At 38.5% G+C, this 19,757-nt stretch overlaps 2 protein-coding genes across 5 annotated transcripts in view; one reads left to right on the forward strand and one right to left on the reverse strand.

Annotated features, from left to right (window-relative positions):
• KATNIP (katanin interacting protein) overlaps positions 1-4,184 on the reverse strand; it is a 220,562-nt gene extending 216,378 nt beyond the window's left edge. For 3 of the 4 annotated variants that reach the window (XM_069064208.1, XM_069064202.1, XM_069064194.1), the window contains exon 1: positions 4,092-4,184. In XM_069064208.1, the coding sequence (XP_068920309.1) occupies positions 4,092-4,098 (7 nt within the window). In that variant the 5' untranslated portion in view covers positions 4,099-4,184. The remainder of the gene's footprint in view (positions 1-4,091) is intronic. The other variant, XM_069064216.1, reaches the window with a different exon arrangement.
• Positions 4,185-4,230: 46 nt separating this feature from the next.
• The window catches only part of GTF3C1 (general transcription factor IIIC subunit 1), a 119,763-nt gene continuing 104,236 nt past the window's right edge, over positions 4,231-19,757 (forward strand). Inside the window, exon 1 of the mRNA XM_069064139.1 lies at positions 4,231-4,521. Coding sequence (XP_068920240.1) covers positions 4,301-4,521 — 221 coding nt within the window. The 5' untranslated portion in view covers positions 4,231-4,300. The remainder of the gene's footprint in view (positions 4,522-19,757) is intronic.

A 19,757-nucleotide genomic window follows, 5' to 3' on the forward strand; every position in this document is an offset into this window, starting at 1 on the left:
TGAAGATGGCTGGTAAGGTCCCCTATAACTATGGTCTTTTATGTAACTTTGTGATTCCTGTGCACTGAGATAATAAATACTGACTTAGGGAGATGTAAGTGGTTCTTCAGGGATTTTAGATACTTTAAAGATGGTAGCATGCTAGCAAACAAGGTATGGGAAAAAGATAGTAATATCAGCAAGAAAAGGAAGAGGGAGGGGCAGAGAAAAAGATGGAATGAAAAGGAAAGTGGGTACAATGATGGCAGAAATGAAAAAATGAGGAAAAGAAAAGATATAAAAGAGTGGATGGTCTAATGAAGAGTTGTGGAGAGGAGATACTAAGGCAGAATCAAATCATCTAGAAGGCAAAGGGACATGGGCTGCCCTTTTTATATTTTTTCCATAGAAGCAACGTCCTGAGCCCCCAAGAATATGGATTCAGAGTCAGAAGATACTGGTTCTAGTCCTAACTCTGCTACTAACTTGCTATGTAGCCGTGGGTAAGTTACTTTAATTCTCTGAGCCTCTTTCTTCCACCATAAAATAAGGTTGGAATAGCTAAAGTCTAAGTTTTCTTAGAGGATACAGGTACCTGTGATCCCTAGACAGTCAGTCAATCAATAAGCAAATACTTGTTGACTGTTAAGTGGTTACTATATATGATCCAGGCACTATGGTGAAGTGCTTGAGATACAAAGAAAAACCAAAACAGTTCCTGCCCTTAAGAAGGGTACATTCTAATGCGGGAGACAAAATGTAAACAATGAGGTATATTCAAGTTATATGGAATCAAAGTAATTTGTTCATGTTGCATGCTTGGGAACTGGCTAGGCATAGTACAATGAACAACAACACATCTGGAGTGAGGTCTGACTACTCAGGAAATCATTTTAACCTTCTAAGTTTCAGTCTCCTTACCTTATTTCCTTATCATCAAAGATCTGGACTTTTGTCAATGTCAGCAATGTCCTTCCAATACAAATTGTAAAGGTTCCACAACCAGTAAATGGTCTCCTGGAATTGTTGTGACTTCTCCAAAACTTAACTAGAGTAGTCCTCAAACAATAAAGACAGGGTCTTGTGATCTTTGTTTTTTATAGAGCACTGGCCCCAAAGTCAGGGAGTTCTGAGTTTAAATGTGACCTCACTTACTCACTACCTATATGATCCTGGGCAAATCACTTAACTTCTGTTTGCTTCAGCTTCCTTAACTTTCAAGTGGGGATAATAATAGCACCCACCTAAAAGGGCTGTTGCTAGGATCAAATGAGATAATATTTGTCAAAGCACTCAGCACAGTTGCCTGGCATACCACAGATACTATATTAGTGCTTAGTCCCTTCTTTCCCTTTACAAAACCTTTCCCATCTTGGTAGAATCTTGCAGAGTTCATATTTCTCTGGCATAATCCTTAATAACCAAAATCACTCTGTATACCACAATAAGGTACTAAAGAAGGACCTTTGTGGAAACATCATCCATATTATGGAAATAATAAAAACTTATGTCACATTATCTCCCCTCAGCTGTAATTTTGGGATAATACTTGCATTACTCCTTCAAAAACTTGTTGTATTTGCAAGTATACCTGTATACAAGGCTTTGTAAATTTTTATAGTACTTTTGTACTATAAAAATGGCATAGTATTATAATTATTATTCTAACTAGTTATGAATAGATAGTCCTACTTCCATCTCTATAAATGATAGAGGTATGATTAGGGATAAGTGATTAGGCTTTCATTTTCCATTTTCACATCCTTTCTCAGAGGGATATCATTGAATAAAAAGTTAACAGATACTAAATGAAGGCTGAAGAAAACTGAGAGAAAAGAAATGAATTCATTTGTAGAGTGGAAGGAAAGAATAGAGGACAATAGAACAGACACAGAATTTTAGTGTTACATAAGTTTATTTTGCCTCATTAATGGTGTGCATTTAAATGGGAAGAGAAACACACAAATCACAAAATGCCTGCTCAGGGACAGAAGAGGCAGGATTTTTAACAAGGTAAGTATCTTTTTCAATTCAAACTCTACAACTTGTTAGTTTGTGATCATTTTGATGAGCTAAACTGAATTTGACCTTTGCATCTTCAATTTTTATAGGTTACTAAACAAATTAATAAACAAATGACACATTTATCCTGCAAAAAGTGAAAAAAAAATCATCAGTGGTTTTCACACATAGCTTTTCAACTGGGCAAGCAAGCCTCACTTTTCTGGAAATGACTGTATATACATCTTTGGGGGTTAATGACATATTTTATTATTCAAGGACAACCTGATATTTAATATTACTGTGATTCATTTCATACACTTAAAAGATTCCTTCAAAAATAGAAAATTCACCACCAATCTCTCTGTAATGTGAATGTGAAATATCATAGATTGGACTGTCCTTTAAATTGGCTGTGCTAAATATAAAATAATTTTTCTCTCTTTCTTAAAAGTACCCAATTTCCTCAGATTTTTCTCTCACCTATTCCCCCAAAACCACTTCCTCCCACCTCCAACAGACAGAAACTTGTCCTTTACAGAGGAGCTACAAATCTCTAAATAACCAAATAGGGTTTCACCTAGTCAAATCTAAATGACAATATAAGGTGAAAAAGGACTATTAATGATTTCAGATAAACCTACTACAGACTACAAAGTTCTAGGGAAACACTTGAACTCCTTTAAAGATTTCTCTTGGGCAGAGGTTAGACTATTTGATGGCTCAAATGTATTCATCTAATATATTTATTAAATATTTATAACAGCCTAAAGATTGGAGGAGATGCAGCTATAAATAGGAAAGATTCATACTTTCAAATTGTATCTAATACCACTGTTTCAAGAAATATTTCTTCTTTGAGAAAGCTGAATATAAATCAAATTTTTTAAGCTGATCATTGGATATATACTTGGGAGCTTGACACTTGAATTATACAATGAATCTTTTCACAAAGTGAATAACTAACATCTTAATTTTATTTATAAATACATCTATAAATTTATGATCTACTAGAATATCTATAAATTGGAGATTTACTCACATATGCTTAGAAGTCATAAAATTAGAAGTCTTTAAAAATGTTCTAAAACAGCTCATTCTTCCAAATAAGGGCAAAATGGTGTTGTTCGACTGTAATGAGTAGAGGTCTCCCTCAAGCAGGTAACACAGCTCAACTGGCAGGATTTCTCCTGCCCCTCCCCCATAACAATATCGCAGTAACCAGAAACTCAGAGGGGCCAATCCTGTGTAAGGCGTTTGGTTTGGTTTGTTTCTGGTCTGTGAAAACACTAGAACTGACAGGTTCACAATCAGTACTCATCCAAGCACGTCTGGCACTGGAGAGGGGAGACGTGTAAGTCAAATGGGTGAACTGAGGCAGTCAGTCTCTCCAGGGGGGGTCTGTCAAAGTTAAGTTTGAAGTTGAGCAGCCACAGGTCTTGTGCTAGGGATGGGAATAATTAGAAGAGCACAGTCGAACGCCTAACCTCAGGAATGCCCTGAGGGGATTTGAAATCAAGTCTCAGCCATCACTTAGGTTTTCTTCGCAGGCCAGGGGATTGGTTATCGGGCAGAGCCAGTTCTAGATGACCAGGGTAAGTGTCTTAGCTCTGCCTCTGGTTACCTGGCTGTGACCCTGGGCAAATTACTTAACCTCTCTGGATCTCAGTTTCCTCATGTGCAAAAAGGGTAAAGTAATGGTTTGCACTTTCTTCCTGGGGATGGGGTGTAAGGGGCACCCTTCGGTAAAAAGCCCTTTATAAATGTGAATCTTTGTTATAATTTCTCTCCTCCTCCTTCCCTCCCCGAACACAAAAGTGTGCCCTCCCCCCATTTTACAGAACTCCTATACCGGGGAAGAAGGAAGCTTTGGACAGGTTAAAAGCAAACCGGGCCTGGGTCGGGCATCCAGGTCTCCCTTTCTTCCAGCACACCCCGCCACTGCGACCCCCGAGGAGCCCAGGCCCACTAAGAAGCACCACTACCAGCCCGGGACGACGGAAACCTTACACCCGGATCCATGGGAATTGGGGGGCGGGGGCACCGAGGAGGCAAAGAAACGGGCCCCAGAATCCCCAAGGGGCAGGGACACAGGCCCTACAGACACTCACCCTCCATCCCTAAGCAGCGGCGGTTCCGGGTTCTTGGACCGGAAGCGGCCCCGACAGTGTTTGCAGTTCCCCTGGTTACAAACCTGCCGCCGGCCAATGACTACAGCCTATGGGGAACTCGCCCCGCCTCCTCGCCGGTAGTGACGTCAGCGCCGGCGCCGGCGCGCTGTGGGCCTCTTCGAGGCGCTGGCTGACTTAGCTGGGGCAGGATGGACGCCCTCGAGTCCCTGTTGGACGAGGTGGCCCTAGAGGGACTGGATGGACTGTCCGTGCCCACGCTGTGGAGCCGACTGGAGTCACGGGTGCCGCCCTTCCCGCTGCCGATGGAGCCCCACACACAGCAGTTCCTGTGGCGGGCGCTGGCAGCTCACTCCGACATCCGCTTCTACGTGGAGCCCAGGGATCGACCCGAACTCCTGCTGCAAGACCGGTCAGGGGCCCGGCCCGGCCTGGCTCGGGGGGTGGGGACGGGAAGGAGAGAGGACCTGGAGGCAGGCGGGAAGTGGGGATCCGAAATGAGACCCCAGATCCCGGGGAGCCCGAGCTGGGCCCTGGACCTTAGGCTGGGAGGGACGAGGAGCCCTTGATGGATGCCTAGTTGGAAAGGACCGTAGAGATCTATCTAGGCCAAACTCCTCGTTTTACAGATTGAGAAAACTTAGGCTCGAGGTGGAGAAATGACCCACCCAAGGTAGTCTCATGGGTACCGAATAGCTGACAGGCCGATTGGAGGTCGGGCTTGTTGTTCAGTCGCGTCTAACCCTTGGTGACCCCATTTGGGGTTTTCCTGATACAGATACTGAAGTACTTTGCCATTTTCTTCTCCAGCTCATTTTACAGATGAGGAAAGTGAGGCAAACAGGGTTTGCCCAGGGTCACACAGCTATTAAGTGTCAGAGGCTAGATTTGAGCTCAGTAAGAGGAGCCTTCCAGACTTTAGGTTACTTCATATTGCAGGTTCATTCCGAACCCTAAGTTGGGATTTGGAAATGGTGAAATTGTAGATTTATAGATGGTTAGAGCCAAAAGAGATGTTCAACATCATGTATTCCAACTGGATTGTTTTAGAACACCCTACCTTCTTGTAACTTAATAGGGGCAGGGAAATTGTGTGTCTTAGCTAAACATCTTTTCTCCTCCAGTTCCCAGTACAGTACTCTGCACATAGTAGATGCTTATTAAATTTAAGTACATTGAGTTGATTGTATGAATAATTTAGAATCTAGAGAGGGTAAGTGGCAATTTAAAATAATGGTTCTGATAGAACTGGTGCTCAGAACTAGTACTCCTAACTCCAGGTCAGTTGCACTTTCCACTACATCACATTACTCTTAGAGGTCATCTGAAGTCCAACCCTTTCATTTTATAGGAGGACTTACTTGCTAAAGGTCAGACAGCTAATACATATCAGAACCAGGAAAAGAATACTAGTCCAGGACTCTCTGTGTATAATATTCCTGGTATTTATTCTATTAAAAATCTTTAATTTTTATCAAATGGCCTTTCATGAAGCTGCCAAACTATTCTGACCACAACATTCCCCTGTTCAAAAAATTTAAGTGGTTCCTGATTGCCTGTAGCATAAATTACAAATGCTCAACAGTTAAGGTGCTTCTGCCTTCTATCTACATTTTTGAGCTTATTTCGTATCTTTCCCCTTCAAGCATTCTATACTCCGAACACAATTAGGCTACTGACTGTTCACCAATTTCAACTTGATGCTTTGCTATCCTCTATGCATGAAATATACTCCCTGCTCTCATTTCATTAAAATCATTCTTGTCTTTCAAGTCTCAGCTCAGATCTCACCTCCTCCAACAGGCCTGATACCTGTTGGCAAAATGTGTTCTTTCCTTTCTCAGACTTTCTTAGAGCACTTTGTTGGAACTCTCCTTTTATCTCGTCACACTTCATTTTGTATTTTATATGTGTTTGTACGTGTCGATTTCTTCCCCTCAATTAAGCTTCTGGGAAACAATGGAAAGAGAACTTTTCTTCTTTGTTTATGTTTTGCATGTAGTAGTCACTTAATATTGTTGAAGTATTTAATTGAATACTCCACATGCTTAGATGCCATTTTCCCCAATATCAAATGAGGAGATGACACAGTATCATATGATAGAAAATGCAGTCAAGTTGTAGCCAGAGAACTAAGATTTGAATTTTGGATTTGCCACTTACTATACCACATATGTAACCTTGAACAAGTCAACTCAACCTTTCTGAGCTTCATTTTATTCATGTTTAAAATGAGTTTAGAATAAAAGATCACTAAATTCTCTTCTAGTTCTAAGGCATCTGAGCTCTAAGCTCTCTCCCTGTTGTGGTTTCATCAAGTACCTGCTAATGTGCACAGCTTTATGCCAGATGTTGCACAGGACACATAAATCAATAAGGTCCTGCCTCCTTCTCCCCTAGCCCCTACGACACTGTAGTCTAGTAAGGGAAATAAGACATCATTTCAATCAGCAACCATTTATTAAGTGCCTTCTGTGTTCTCAGCACTTGTGGGCTGGCATTGAGAATACAAGCATAATGAAATATTCCCTACTCTCTAGGAGCTTATATAGAATAAATATAAAGAGAATACATACTAGATACAAGTGAGTTAGGGAGAGGGTAGTTGGGAAGGATCAGAAAAAGTTTGGAAGAAGATGCTATGTGAGCTACATCTTGAAGGAAGAAATAAATTCTAGAAATGAGGAGGGATTACATTCTTATCATGAAGACAACCAAGTACATAGGGTCAGGGACAAGTGGTGAAATGTATCCATATGGTAAAACAGAAAAAGGACCAAATTGAAAGGAGAGTAGTATAGGGAGAGGCTGGAGAGAGTATTTGGGGACAGGTTGTGAAGGAATTTAAAAGTTCAAGAAAAAAAATTCATATTTTATCTTAGAGGCAATAGGAAATCATTTATTGAGTAGGGTAGGGCAGTGACATAGTCAAACCTGTGCATAAGGGAGGTCACTTTGGCAAGTTTTTGAAGCATGGGTTGGAGTGGGGAAAAACTTGAGGCCAGGAGAGCAATTAGTAGGTCTTTACAGTAATCAAGGCAAGAGTTAACAAAGGTCTGAACCAGGGTAAGTGAATAGAGAAAAGGGGTTAGATACAAAAGATATTGTGAAAGTAGAAATGGAAAGAGTTAGGAGCTGATTGGGTATATGCTTTTAAGGAGAGTGATACATTAGGGATAAGACTGAGGCTACAGATGTGGAGACTAAAGAGTTGTGGTACTTTCCTCAGAAATGGAATGTTGAGAAGGGGGATTATGGGGTGGGGATAGGGGGCATTACAGATAATGAATTCTGTTTTATATGTGTTGAGTTTGAGATGGTATTTGAAATGTCCATTAGGCGATGGAGATTGGGACTGCATTTATAGATTTGAAAGTCATCTGCATAGAGATAATTATTAAACTCGTAGTAGCTAATGAGGTTGTCAGAAGAGAAGAAAGTTCTGAGTGGAATCATGGGGACCCACAGTTAGGCAATATGATATGTATAATTTGCCAGCAAAGGAGACTGAGGAGTGGTTGGACTGGTAGGGGAAAACAAGGAAAGAGTAGATTCACAGAAACCCAGAGGAAAGAATATCAAGGGAAAAAAAAGGTAGTCAAGAGTATCAAATGAAGAAGAGATGTAGAAGGATCAGGAGAGAGGAGAAACCACCAGGTTTGGCAATTAAGAGATTATTTGCCACTTTGAGGAGAGTAGTTTTCAGTAGAATAATAAGAAAACAAACCAGATTTCAAAGGATTGAGAAGTAAGTGAAAGGAGAGAGAATGAAGGAAACACTTTTGTATAGACAACTTTTTTTGGAGTTTGGCTGAGAAAGGGAAAAAACCATGGCTTGAGAAAATGATAGGGTTTAGTGAAGGCTTTTTATGGGTGGAGGAGAGTTGGCCATATTTTAAAACAGTAGGGGAAGAAAGCAATAACTTAAGAAGAGGCTGTAGATTAGAAAGAGAGGAGACAACAGTAGCAAGAGTCTGCTGAAGAAGAAGGGAGGGGGTGGCATTCAGGAAACCTAAAACAAACAGTTCTAGTAGGAGAAAGAGTGTATTAAGTTTCATAAAGGAGTTACAGAGTGCTCAGTTTATGGAAAGAATAGTCTTTTCTGGCTGAAAATAATCAGCTTAGTTTTGGAGTTTTAAAAGGGATTTTGTAGGTGGAAAAGATTTTCAAGGTAGAAGAAATAAAATGAGCAAAGATAGGGAAATGGAGAAAATACAGGGCATGTTTGAAGTATACTGAGTTACCCAATCTGATTGGGGCCAAAGTAGTAGGAAATCAGGCTAGAAAAGTAGGTTGGGGGCTCAGTTGTGTAGGGCCTGAATGGAAGACTAAAGACTGGAGTCAGACCAGAGATTAGGGTTCTAAAGAGTTAGAGCTGGGGCGGCCAGGTAGCACAGCAAGTAAGAGCACCGGCTCCAGAGATACTTAGCACCACACCCAGAAACAGCTGGCCATGTAACCTTGAGCAAGTTACTTAACCCCAATTGCTTAGGGGCAGCCAGGTGGCTCAGCAAGTAAGAGCTCCTGCTCCAGTGTCAGAATGACCTGGAGATCAAATCCGGGCTTAGATACTTATCACCATACCCAGAAATAACTGGCCTTGTAACCTTGAGCAAGTTACTTAACACTGATTGCTTTAAAAAAAAAAAAAGAGTTAGAGCTTTATCCTTTAGACAGTAAGGAAACACTGCAAATTTGGTGGGGGGAGGACAACATGGTTTTAATTGTACTTTAGAAAGAATATTCTTACTATGGTATGCAAGAATGATTGATAGATGAAGAATGGAGGCAAGCAGAGCAATTAGAAGGCTACTGACATAATATAGTGTCTAAACAAAGTTGGTGGTAGTTCATATGAAAGAAATGAGTGATATCAATAAGTGGTTGAGTGCCACACTGTTTGTCCAGACCCGTACTTATTGATTGAAGAGAAAGAAATGACATCTCACAGCTAGTTGAGAAAGACTAAAAGGAGAAATATAATGGGGGATTTAACTTGAAAGTAGTCAAGTCAATAAATATTTATTAAATACTTAGGTGCCAGGCATTGTGCTAAGTGCTGATACAGATTATTAGTTCTATAGTAAGTTAAAGAGGAAAGGGAAGTAAATATGTTATGGAATAGGGAAGGTTTCTTGGGGGGGGTTACAAAAAAGATTTTTTTATTCTAATTTTATTTTTATTTTTCCCCAGTTATATGTAAAAACAATTTTTAATGTTCATATTTAAAACTTTAAGTTTCAAATTCTCTCCTTTCTTCCCTCCCCCCCGCCATTGAAAAGGAAAGCAGTTCAATATAGGTTATCTATATGTAGTTATGCAAAACATCCATAATAGTCATGCTGTGAAAGAAAACACAGACAAAAAAAAAACACTCAAGAAAAATAAAATTTTAAAAAGGATCCTTCTGGGGCGGCCAGGTAGCACAGCGAGTAAGAGCACCAGCTCCAGTGTCGGGATGACCTGGAGATCAAATCCCGGCCTCAGACACTTAGCACCCACCCAGAAACACCTGGCCATGTAACCTTGAGCAAGTTACTTAACCCCAATTTCTTTGGGGCGGCCAGGTGGCTCAGCGAGTAAGAGCACCAGCTCCAGTGTCGCGATGACCTGGATCAAATCCGGGCTCAGATGCTCAGCACCACACCCAGAAATAACTGGCTGTGTAACCTTGAGCAAGTTACTTAACCCGGATTGCTTAAAAAAAAAAAGGATCCTTCAATCTGTAATTTATACAACATCAGTTCTTTCTCTTGAGATGGATAGCATTTTTCATCCTAAGTCCTTCAGAGTTTCTTGGATCATTGTATTTCTGAGAATAGCTAAGTCATTCACAGCTGATCGTCTTACAATATTGCTGTTACTTTGTACATAGTACTTTTCACTTTTTATCAGGCCATGCAAGTCTTTCCAGGTTTTCCTGATAGCATACTGCTCAATATACAATATAATAGTATTACATCATAATCATATACCACAATTTGTTCAGCCATTCCCCAATTGATAGGCAGCCCCTCAATTTCTAATTCTTTGCCCCCAGAAATGAGCTGCTATAAATATTTTAGTACATATAGGACCTTTTCCTTCTTGTTTCTTATCTCTTTGGGGATACAGATCTAACAGTAGTATTGCTAAGTCAAAGGGAATGCATGTTTTTATAGCCCTTTGGACATAGTTCCAAATTGCTCTACAGAATGGTTTAATCAATTCACAACTCCACCAGCAATGCATTAATGTCTCATTTTACCCACATCCCCTTCAGTATTTGTCACCTAAACTTTCTGTCCTAACAGCCAATCTAATAGGTATGAGGTAGTACTTCAGGATTGTTTCAATTTGCATTTCTCCAGTCAATAATGAGTTAGAGCATTTTTTCATATGGCTATAGATAACTTTAATTACTTCATTTGAAAACTGGTCATATCTTTTGATCACTTATCAATTGGGGAATGTCTCTTATTTGTATAAATTTGACTCAGTTCTGTATATGTTCAAGAAATGAGGCCTTTATCAGAGAAACTTAGTTCAAAATTTTTTCACAGTTACTATTGCTGACTGTATTTCCTTCCATCCTAGGCTCCCTTCCCCCCTTCCCCACTTACTCTGTTCTCTCTCCTTTCACCCTGTCCCTCCTCAAAAGTGTTCTGCTTCTGACTACCTCCTCCCTTCTATCCTCCCTCCCCACCTTTTCTTATCCCCTGTAGGATAAGATAGATTTCTATATCCAATTGAATGTGTATTATTCCCTCTTTGAGCCAGTTCTGGTGAGAATAAGGTTCTCACCCTCTTCCCCTCCACTGTAAAAGCTTTTTCTTGCCTCTTTTATGTGAGATAATTTACCCTATTCTACCTCTCCCTTCCTCTTTCTCCCAGTACATTCTTCACCCCTCAATTTTATTTTTTAGATATCATGATAGAAGGATTTTGGGGGGAGTTTATATAACATAACCTAATTTCAAGTCTTTCATTTGGGTTCAAAAAGTCAATAGGAACAAGATATTATCATCCTCACTTATGTAACACTTTAAAGTTTTGCAAAGTGCTTTTACAAATATTATATTTTCTCCTCCCAACATCTCTGGGTGGTAGGTGTGTTTATCATCCCCGTTTTGCAGATGAGGAAACTAAAGTTAACAGAGGTTAAATGACTTGCCCAGGGTCATACAGCTAGTAAGTGTCTGAAAATGGATTTTAACTCCAATCCACTGTGCCACATAGTTGTAGAAAGCATGATTAGTTAGAAGTTTGTCAGAAAAAGATCTGGACGTTTTGGTGGCTTGTGAGCTTGTATGATGTGGCAGCCTAAAAATAAAAAGCTAATGCAATCTTAAATTACTTTAGGAGGGGCATGGTGTCAAGGATTCCACTGTGCTCTACCCTAGTCAGGTTATATTTGGAATATTATGTTTAGTCTGGATACCACATTTTAGAAAGGACATTGATAAGTTAAAGCAGTAGTCTCCAAACTTTTGAGCACCTATTTATCATTTAAAAAAAAATTTCAGTATGAATCTTGCAATAAATGTATATTTTAAAATAAATTATAAATATGCACTACTCCATTTATATACTGTGTACATTATAAAATATATATCAAAGTATAAAAGGACAGAACTAAAGATGACAGTGTTTTGACAGATTTTATCTATTAACAATATAAAAAACTGTTGCCTTTTAAGCACCATAATTGAATATGCTTCATTATTTTTTTTTTTTAAGCAATCGGGGTTAAGTAACTTGCTCAAGGTTACACGGCCAGTTATTTCTGGGTGTGGTGCTGAGTGTCTGAGCCTGGGATTCGCTCTCCAGGTCATCCCAACACTGGAGCCGGTGCTCTTACTGCCTGAGCCACCTGGCCGCCCCTAAGCAATTGGGGTTAAGTAACTTGCTCAAGCTTACACGGCCAGGTGTTTCTGGGTGGGTGCTAAGTGTCTGAATTGAGGCTGACATCTAGGTTTTGAGCCTGAGTGACTGCAGTAATATGGCAGTGATATGGCAGTAATAAGAAAGTTAGGAAGAGGGAAAGGTTTGGATAAAAAGAAAATGAGTTCCATTTTGAGCATGTTGTATTTAAGATGTGTGTAGGCCATCTATTTCAAGATATCTAATAAACAGTTGAAGATTTGAGACTGGAGGTCAGAAGAAAGGTGTAAGGACACAAGATCTATAGAGAAGCAGACTATCCTGCCAACTATGCCAAATGTAAGGGGGCAGAGATCTGCCCTAATTATGCCAACTCTAGGGTGGCATACCACCCAAGAAAATCCTGAAGAAAGCAGGGTCCGTGGCAGCTTGATTATTAATAGGTTTTATTATGGTTATTTGGGGGAGTTTACTCACAAGAGACCAGGTGTCTTGGGCAGCAGCAGGACAAAGTAAATTGAATTCCCTCATCAACCCCAGGCCAAGCCAGGTATTATATAGAAACAGAACAAAGAAAGCATAGTGCCAACAATGGTCCATAGTCACGTGCATGTTCTCCATGGGGTAGTTGGAGCTTCTTTTGCTGTTTACATTTACACAAGGTAGTTTACATTTTCTGTGGAATCATGGGTCACATTCCTAGGTTTTGGCTATTGTCTGAGAGGTTAGGGCTGTACTAATAAATCTGAGAATCATCTATATCAGTGGTATCAAATTCAAATAGAAATTGGGGGCCACTAATCTCTAAATAAAGATCCCTATATATTGACTTAATTTTTTGTTTTGGGGTTCTTGGAGGCAATTGGGGATAAGTGACTTGCCCAGGGTCACACAGCTAGTTGAGGCATAATTTGAACTCAGGTCCTTCTGACTTTAGGGCTGATGCTTTATCCATTGTGCCACCTCGTTGTCCCTTTGACTTAGTTTTAAAATGTGATATTACCTCTTTCATTGTACTTTTATTTATTATGCTTCATCACTGTTCCTCTGGAATCAAGGTTGGCCATTACACTGATCAGAGTTCTGAAATCTTTCAAGGTTGTTCATCTTCACAGTGTTGTTATTATGTAAATTGTTCTGCTTACTTCACTCTGCATCAGTGTCGATAAGTATCTGTTAAAGTAGCTTCTGTAATATGTGCATCCAGAGAAAGAACTGAGTTTATATCCAGGTGGAAGCAAAATACCTGATCTTTTTCCTTCTCTTGTTTGGTTTTATGTCCTCTTTACCATTTTTCATTCCATCTGATACAATCTGTCTTTATAACCTGACTAATGTATAATGTGAAAGTATTTACAGATCCTATACTTGACTATATGCCGCCATGTGGGGGAGGTAAAGGAGGGGGACAAAATGTGAAACTCAAGGAATTGTGGAATTGAATCCTGTAAACTAAAAGGAAACAAACAAATTAATTAAAAAATAAAAAAAAATAAAGTAGCTTCTGTATACAATTTGGTATGGTCAGTTTTATAGTTCAGAAAGTTCATTAGGATTTGTGGGTATTAATTTCAAACATGTTCTTTCCATTGAACTTGAATTCAGGACTACATTAAGTCCCTTAACTGTTCATCCACATCCTCCCTGATAGTTTTATAGCTTTATGCTCAAGGTGTTTTTCCTGGAGGATACCAGACTATTTTGTAAGCGCCTCCTTTATCCATTTCTGCACATTCAATTTTACTTTCGGATTCAAATTCAAGGCCTTCATTGTCTATTTTTCCTTGTTCCACATTAAGAGTTTTGCACTTTTAAGGCTAAATGACATTTTGTTATCCCTGTAAAGAGTACATGTGAAAGAGCTCCTTAGTGGTTTTTAATGGGAGTCATACAATTTGTAGTCATTCAAGTGCATCAAATGCTTCATAAGAAATGTTGATTGACTCATTAATTTGGAAGCCATGCTTTGTTCTATTTAGGAGGGGCAATAATTGATTTAAAGCTAAGCAAAAACACCCATGGGTTTAAATTATTACTTTATTCATCCATTTATTTACAAGATCTATGGTTTTATCACTGTAGCGAACTCCTGGTTCAGGAATTTCTCTACTCATTCATGTACATTAGTTTCTTATCACTGTAGCGAACTCCTGGTTCAGGAATTTCTCTACTCATTCATGTACATTAGTTTCTTCTCCGTAACCCATTCTTAAGAGAATGTCACTTGAGCAATTAGATGACTTACCCAGGGTCACACAGGTTCTATCCCTGGCCATCTTCTCTGTTTTCTCTATGCTACTTCACTTGGTGATCTCATCAGTTCCTATGGATTAAAATACATGCATATATACCTACCTACATACATACCTACACACATATGTATATCAGGTGTATTTCTCAGTGACATTTTAATCTGGTTGGGTCCATGCTCAGGAGAGGTATAGGCCACAGCTAATTGGTTGAGCAATCATATTAGTGACTCAGGTTGTACTCTTTTGCCTTTGTTTGTTTGTTTTTTAAAGCAATCAGGGTTAAGTAACTTGCTCAAGGTTACATGGCCAGTTATTTCTGGGTGTGGTGCTAAGTATCAGAGCCCAGGTCATCCCGACTCTGGGGCCAGTGCTCATTCTCACTGAGCCACCTGGCTGCCCCAATACTCTTTTGCCTTTTAAAGAAAAACTAGCCCAGTCTATGTAGCAAGCTCCCACCACAAATACTCATTAATAATATTAGCTTATATTGTCTCTACCACCTTAGCCTTTCCTGGTGTGAAGATTGGAAGAATATGTCTTATAGAATTAAATAGACTTGAATATTTCTTTTGGAAAATGGTTTATGTGTCAGGAATTAATTATCCTCTATTTGTTAGAATTCACTTATGAATCCATCTAGTTCTGATTTTTTTTTAAGCATTCAGCTCATTAATAGTTTATTCTATTATTCTTTCTGATGTTTATTTGGGTTATCTATTCCTTGGTTTATTAATTTGACTGTATTTTTGTAGGTATTCAACCTTCTTTTACATGCTCAGTTTTGTCATATCACTATTTGTAATATTCTTTAATGATTCTCATTATTTCTTTATTTTTCATTGCTATTTCTCCCATGTTTTTGTTTCAGTAGCTTAATTTTATTCCCTCTTTTAAAAATTAACTTGGCTAATATGTTATCAATTTTATTGGCCTTTGAAAAACAGCTTTGTTTCTTTTGGTGTTGTTAACATCTTTAATTTTCAGTTTTGTTGCTTTTTAAATTTTTAATGAACTCTTGTGCTTATTTTGGTTGTACTAATTTGTTGGTTTTTTTGTTCTAAAAACTGCAAATAACAGCCTATTAGATTTTTACCCTTTTATTGGTATAAACATTCAGGGAAGTAAATTTGCCTCTAAAATTGCTTTTGCTATATTACATAAATTTTGGTATATCATAATTGCTCTTTCAATATAATTCATATTGTCTGCTTAAATTTGCCTTTGACCTAGTCATTCTTAAGCCAATAAATTTTTTTGTTTTCAGTTTAATCCGCATTTTCGTTCATATTTCCTTTACTAATTACTATTCTAATTGCTCTATAGTCTATAATGATTTCTGCTTTTCTTCATTTATGTTCTATGTACCCTAGAATGTGATCAATTTTTGTAAATATTCTGTCTGAATGAAAAATAAATTCTCTAATGAGCCAATTGAGTTCTCTTCATATATTTATTAAAATCTATTTTTTTCAGGATCTGTTCAATTCTAAAAGTTTGAGATTTTATATAGTTCAACTTATATTTACTGAAAGTAGAATATTGAGTTCTCCCACCATTAATATTTTTCTATCCATTTTTTGTAATTTAGCAAACTTTACCTTAAAATTTTTAGTTCCTATACCATTAAGTCTATATATAATTACTTTTATATTGTTTAGCTGTCAGTGATTCCTTAATGATCATATTGCCTTGCTCATTTATTTTAATCCTTTTTAACTCAATACCTAATTTACCTGAAATAATTTCTATAACTCCTAATTTTAGTCTGATCCCCAACCTTGTGACTTTGATAGCCACCCACAATCTTCAAGATCCAAGTACAAAGTTTGAATATTGTAGCGGCAAGCACCCCAAGCGTCCTCAGGGTTTGCTGCCCATACAGGTTCTTGGATCTGCTTTGATAAAGGAAAGCAACTCAAAATGGGTTAACAAGCTTACTTTAATCAGTCAGACCATGTATCGTTTACCTTGTTCAGGGGAAAAAGGTCAGCACCCCGAACTTCAAAGTATACAGGCAGAATTATCAAGACAGAAACAGATCAAGTAGACAGCTTTCCAAACTGTCCAGCCATTACATCCATACCCAATCAACATCTGGGTTTCAACATCTGGGTTTTTCAAAGGGAGGGGGGGCTCCAGACAACGGCTTCCCAGAATCCATATCAAATCACAGAACACTTCTCAAAGTGAGCCCCCAAAACAAAGCCTCACATCAGGGCTTATATAGCCTTCTCCTGGCTCAGAGAATGTAACAACCTTATTGACCCACTGGCCAATCAAAAAGTATCTACTGAAAAACAAGCCTCCCACCCTGGGCTTCAGGTGCACTTTAGCCTAGGGGCAGTGAAGATCTTCCAAATTTGCATTCCCATTACCGTGTTTCCCCAATAATAAGACCTATCCTGAAAATAAGCCCTCCCCTTACTGTGTAAGATTCCTCGAAAATAAGCCCTATTGAGATTACTACTGTAGTGAAGGTGATCTCCTGCACTACATGCTACATTACGGTACCCTCTTTATGCACCATCTTCTCCTGTAACCCGTGAAACGCCCGCGCTCCGAGCTGCATCCAATCAGAACTGCAGCAGTGAGCGCGTCATCCTGTTCTTCCCCAGTGATTTGCTTGCTGGCGCCATTGAGAGCAGTGCCGTGGAAGAGAACTAAGGCAGAACAACATAAGCCCTCCCCTGAAAATAAGCCCTCTGGTGTTTTTCTTTCCAAAAAAATTAATAAGACAGTGTCTTATTATCGGGGAAACACGGTACAAATATCTATCTGTTTACACATTCAAACACTCTGACATACACTCACGTAACTAATTCCCATTTCTAGAGTAGTTGACTTAGCCCTATAATTTTAAAGATATTTACATATAATGGTTAAGGAAAAGCTTTTCACAATTAAAACTTTTGAAAAGTGGAATTAGAGTTCTTTAAACAAAGTTTGGAAAGACTACTTGTCTGGCATGTCATGTAAAGGATTCTTAAGAGCTATGAATTATCTCATCTATTCTTTAAAGACTTCTGTCCCATCTCACTCTGAGATTTTGTTATCCTGATCTGAGGGCATGTGATGAATTCTTTGATCTTCATAGTTTGGGGAAATAGTCTTGAGTAGGTTCCATGTTTTTCATATAATCTGATTATTCTCAGACTGTTTCTCTGTTTTAATTTTGTCATCCTTGCTTATAAAAGTTCCAAAACTTTTTTCAGTTTAGTTATCTTTTTATCATGTTTTGTGGCATTTACTACCCCATCTACCAGTTTGGCTTTTCATTTTGAGACTTTCCCCCATTGATTTCTATCTTTCATTTATATTTTCCACTATTTTCTATGCTGTTGGTTTTTGTTATTTTTGTCTTGCTATCTTTTTAACAACAATAGTTCTCCCATTACAAAAAATCATATTTTTCTTTAACAATGCCAAATTCTCCTTTATTTCATTTAAAATGTGTATGACTCAATTTGATGTTTTGTGCTAGGTCCAACTTCATTTCTTAGGTCATTGTTAAAATTAATTTTCTCTGCCCTCTGGTGATTTCTCTTCTGGGTATTTTAATCTGGATCTGTTATTTTGGAATGTCAGTGTGGCTATATGTATGGTATTATTCTTGGAATCAGGAAAGCCTGGGTTTGAATTTGACCGTCGTTTATAGGAACTCCCAACTGTGAGTGCCTTCCTTCCCAAACTACCTTGTATATAAATACTTTGTTTATATTTGTATTTCTTTCTGTTTGTGTGCGTATGCATGTACGTATTTTATATGTGTGTATAATGTACATACTGTGTATGTGATAACGTGTATATACACATGGGCTTGTTCATTAGAATATAAGTTCCTTGCAACTAGGGATTATTTATTTACTTGCACTTGTATCTCCAGCTCCTGGCACAGTGCTTGGCACATAGTATGCACCTTATAAATACTTGTTGATTGCTTATTAATAGAAAAAATCTGTTGGGATTATACAGTGCTTGAAATTTTGCCAGCCTGGAAGATCTTGCCAGAGCCTGTGCTTGAGTAATAGCCTTTGAGGACCCAGCATCACCTCAGCACCAAGAAATGGCGTCATAGTAGACTTTTAGGGTGAATGAAAAAAATATGGTTCATTCTTTAGAATTGAAAGCAGTCAAAGACTTGAAGACACCATAGAAGCCTCGTGCCTATAGATCTTGAATTCAAGAAATGAGGTGGATGACACTTTGGCATGAGAGCAGAGTTCATAAGCTCAAATCCTGAGTTGCCACTCTAGATGGACAGATAATATTCTAAATTAAAAATAAACAAAACAGTAAAGGAGAGCAACCAAAGACCCTCAAAGAAGAAGAAAAAGGAAATGAAACAAGCAAAACAACAGCAATAGTAGTTATGTGCCATATAAGATGCTTTGAGGCTTATAGGCAATTTTAAATATGGTATTACAGAGGAGTCTCACCATAGCTATATAAAATATAATAATATCAAAAGCATTATTACTCCCATGTTTTATAAATGAGGAATCAGAACTACACAGAGTTTATTTGCCCAAGAGTTGTATGGAAATTAGAGGTGGAGAATCCGATCAAAGGAACAAAGAAGGGGAGAGTTTGGCACGATCACTGAGTACAAGGGGTAGTATAGTAATTAATGTCCAGTAAGTCTGGAAAGATAAGTTGGGGCCACCTTGTGCAGGACTTTAAGAGCTAAACCAAAGAGTTTTTATTTGGAGTTGATTGAATAGTGTAGTGACATGGACAGGTCTCTACTTGAGAAAAATAATTTTGGCAGCAGTATGTAGAATGGACCGGAAATGATGCAGTAATCTATAAGGTGGTGGTAAGGACCTGGACTAAGGAGGCAGCTGTGGGAATGGAGAGAACAAGTCAGATATGAGAGATGTTATAAAAATAGAAATGACAAAATTTGGCTCCTGATTAGATATGTGGATTGAGAATTGAGGGAGAGTAAGGAATCCAGGATAATATCAACATTATGAACCTGGGAGGTTAGAAAGATGGTAATCCTTTGATAAAAAGAGGGAAGTTAGGAAGAAAGGTTTGGGGAAAAAAATAGTGAGTTCATTCAGTTTTCTAAGTGTTGAGTTTGAGATGTCTGTAGAATGTCAAGTTTAAAATATCCATTAGGCACTTGGTGATGTAGAACTGGAGCCAGCAGAGAGAATAGGACTGTATCTATCTACATTGATACGGATATATCTGAGTCATTTGCATAGAGATGAAAATTAAACCCATAGGAATTGATAAGATTATCAAGAAAATTAGGACTTTCTGGGGTCCGTGAATTTTTTAAAAAATGTATAACGCTATGTCCATGTAATTGACTTCCTTTGTTATCTTATATGCTTTGTTATATGCATTTATAAACTTTGTGAGCAGAGGTTCGTAGGTTTCACCAGACTGTCAGTGGGGTCCATGACACAGAAAATGTTAGGAAGAAGACCTAGAACAAAACCTTGGGGAATACTCAGAGTTAGGGGATATAATATGGATGATAAGCCAGCAAAGGAGAAATAGCATAAGAGTAGCCAGTCAG

The sequence above is a fragment of the Petaurus breviceps genome, unplaced genomic scaffold (genome assembly GCF_028583685.1).
Source record: "Petaurus breviceps papuanus isolate PSGF00001 unplaced genomic scaffold, PetGlider_PUasm1.0 138, whole genome shotgun sequence".
Classification (NCBI taxonomy): domain Eukaryota; kingdom Metazoa; phylum Chordata; class Mammalia; order Diprotodontia; family Petauridae; genus Petaurus; species Petaurus breviceps.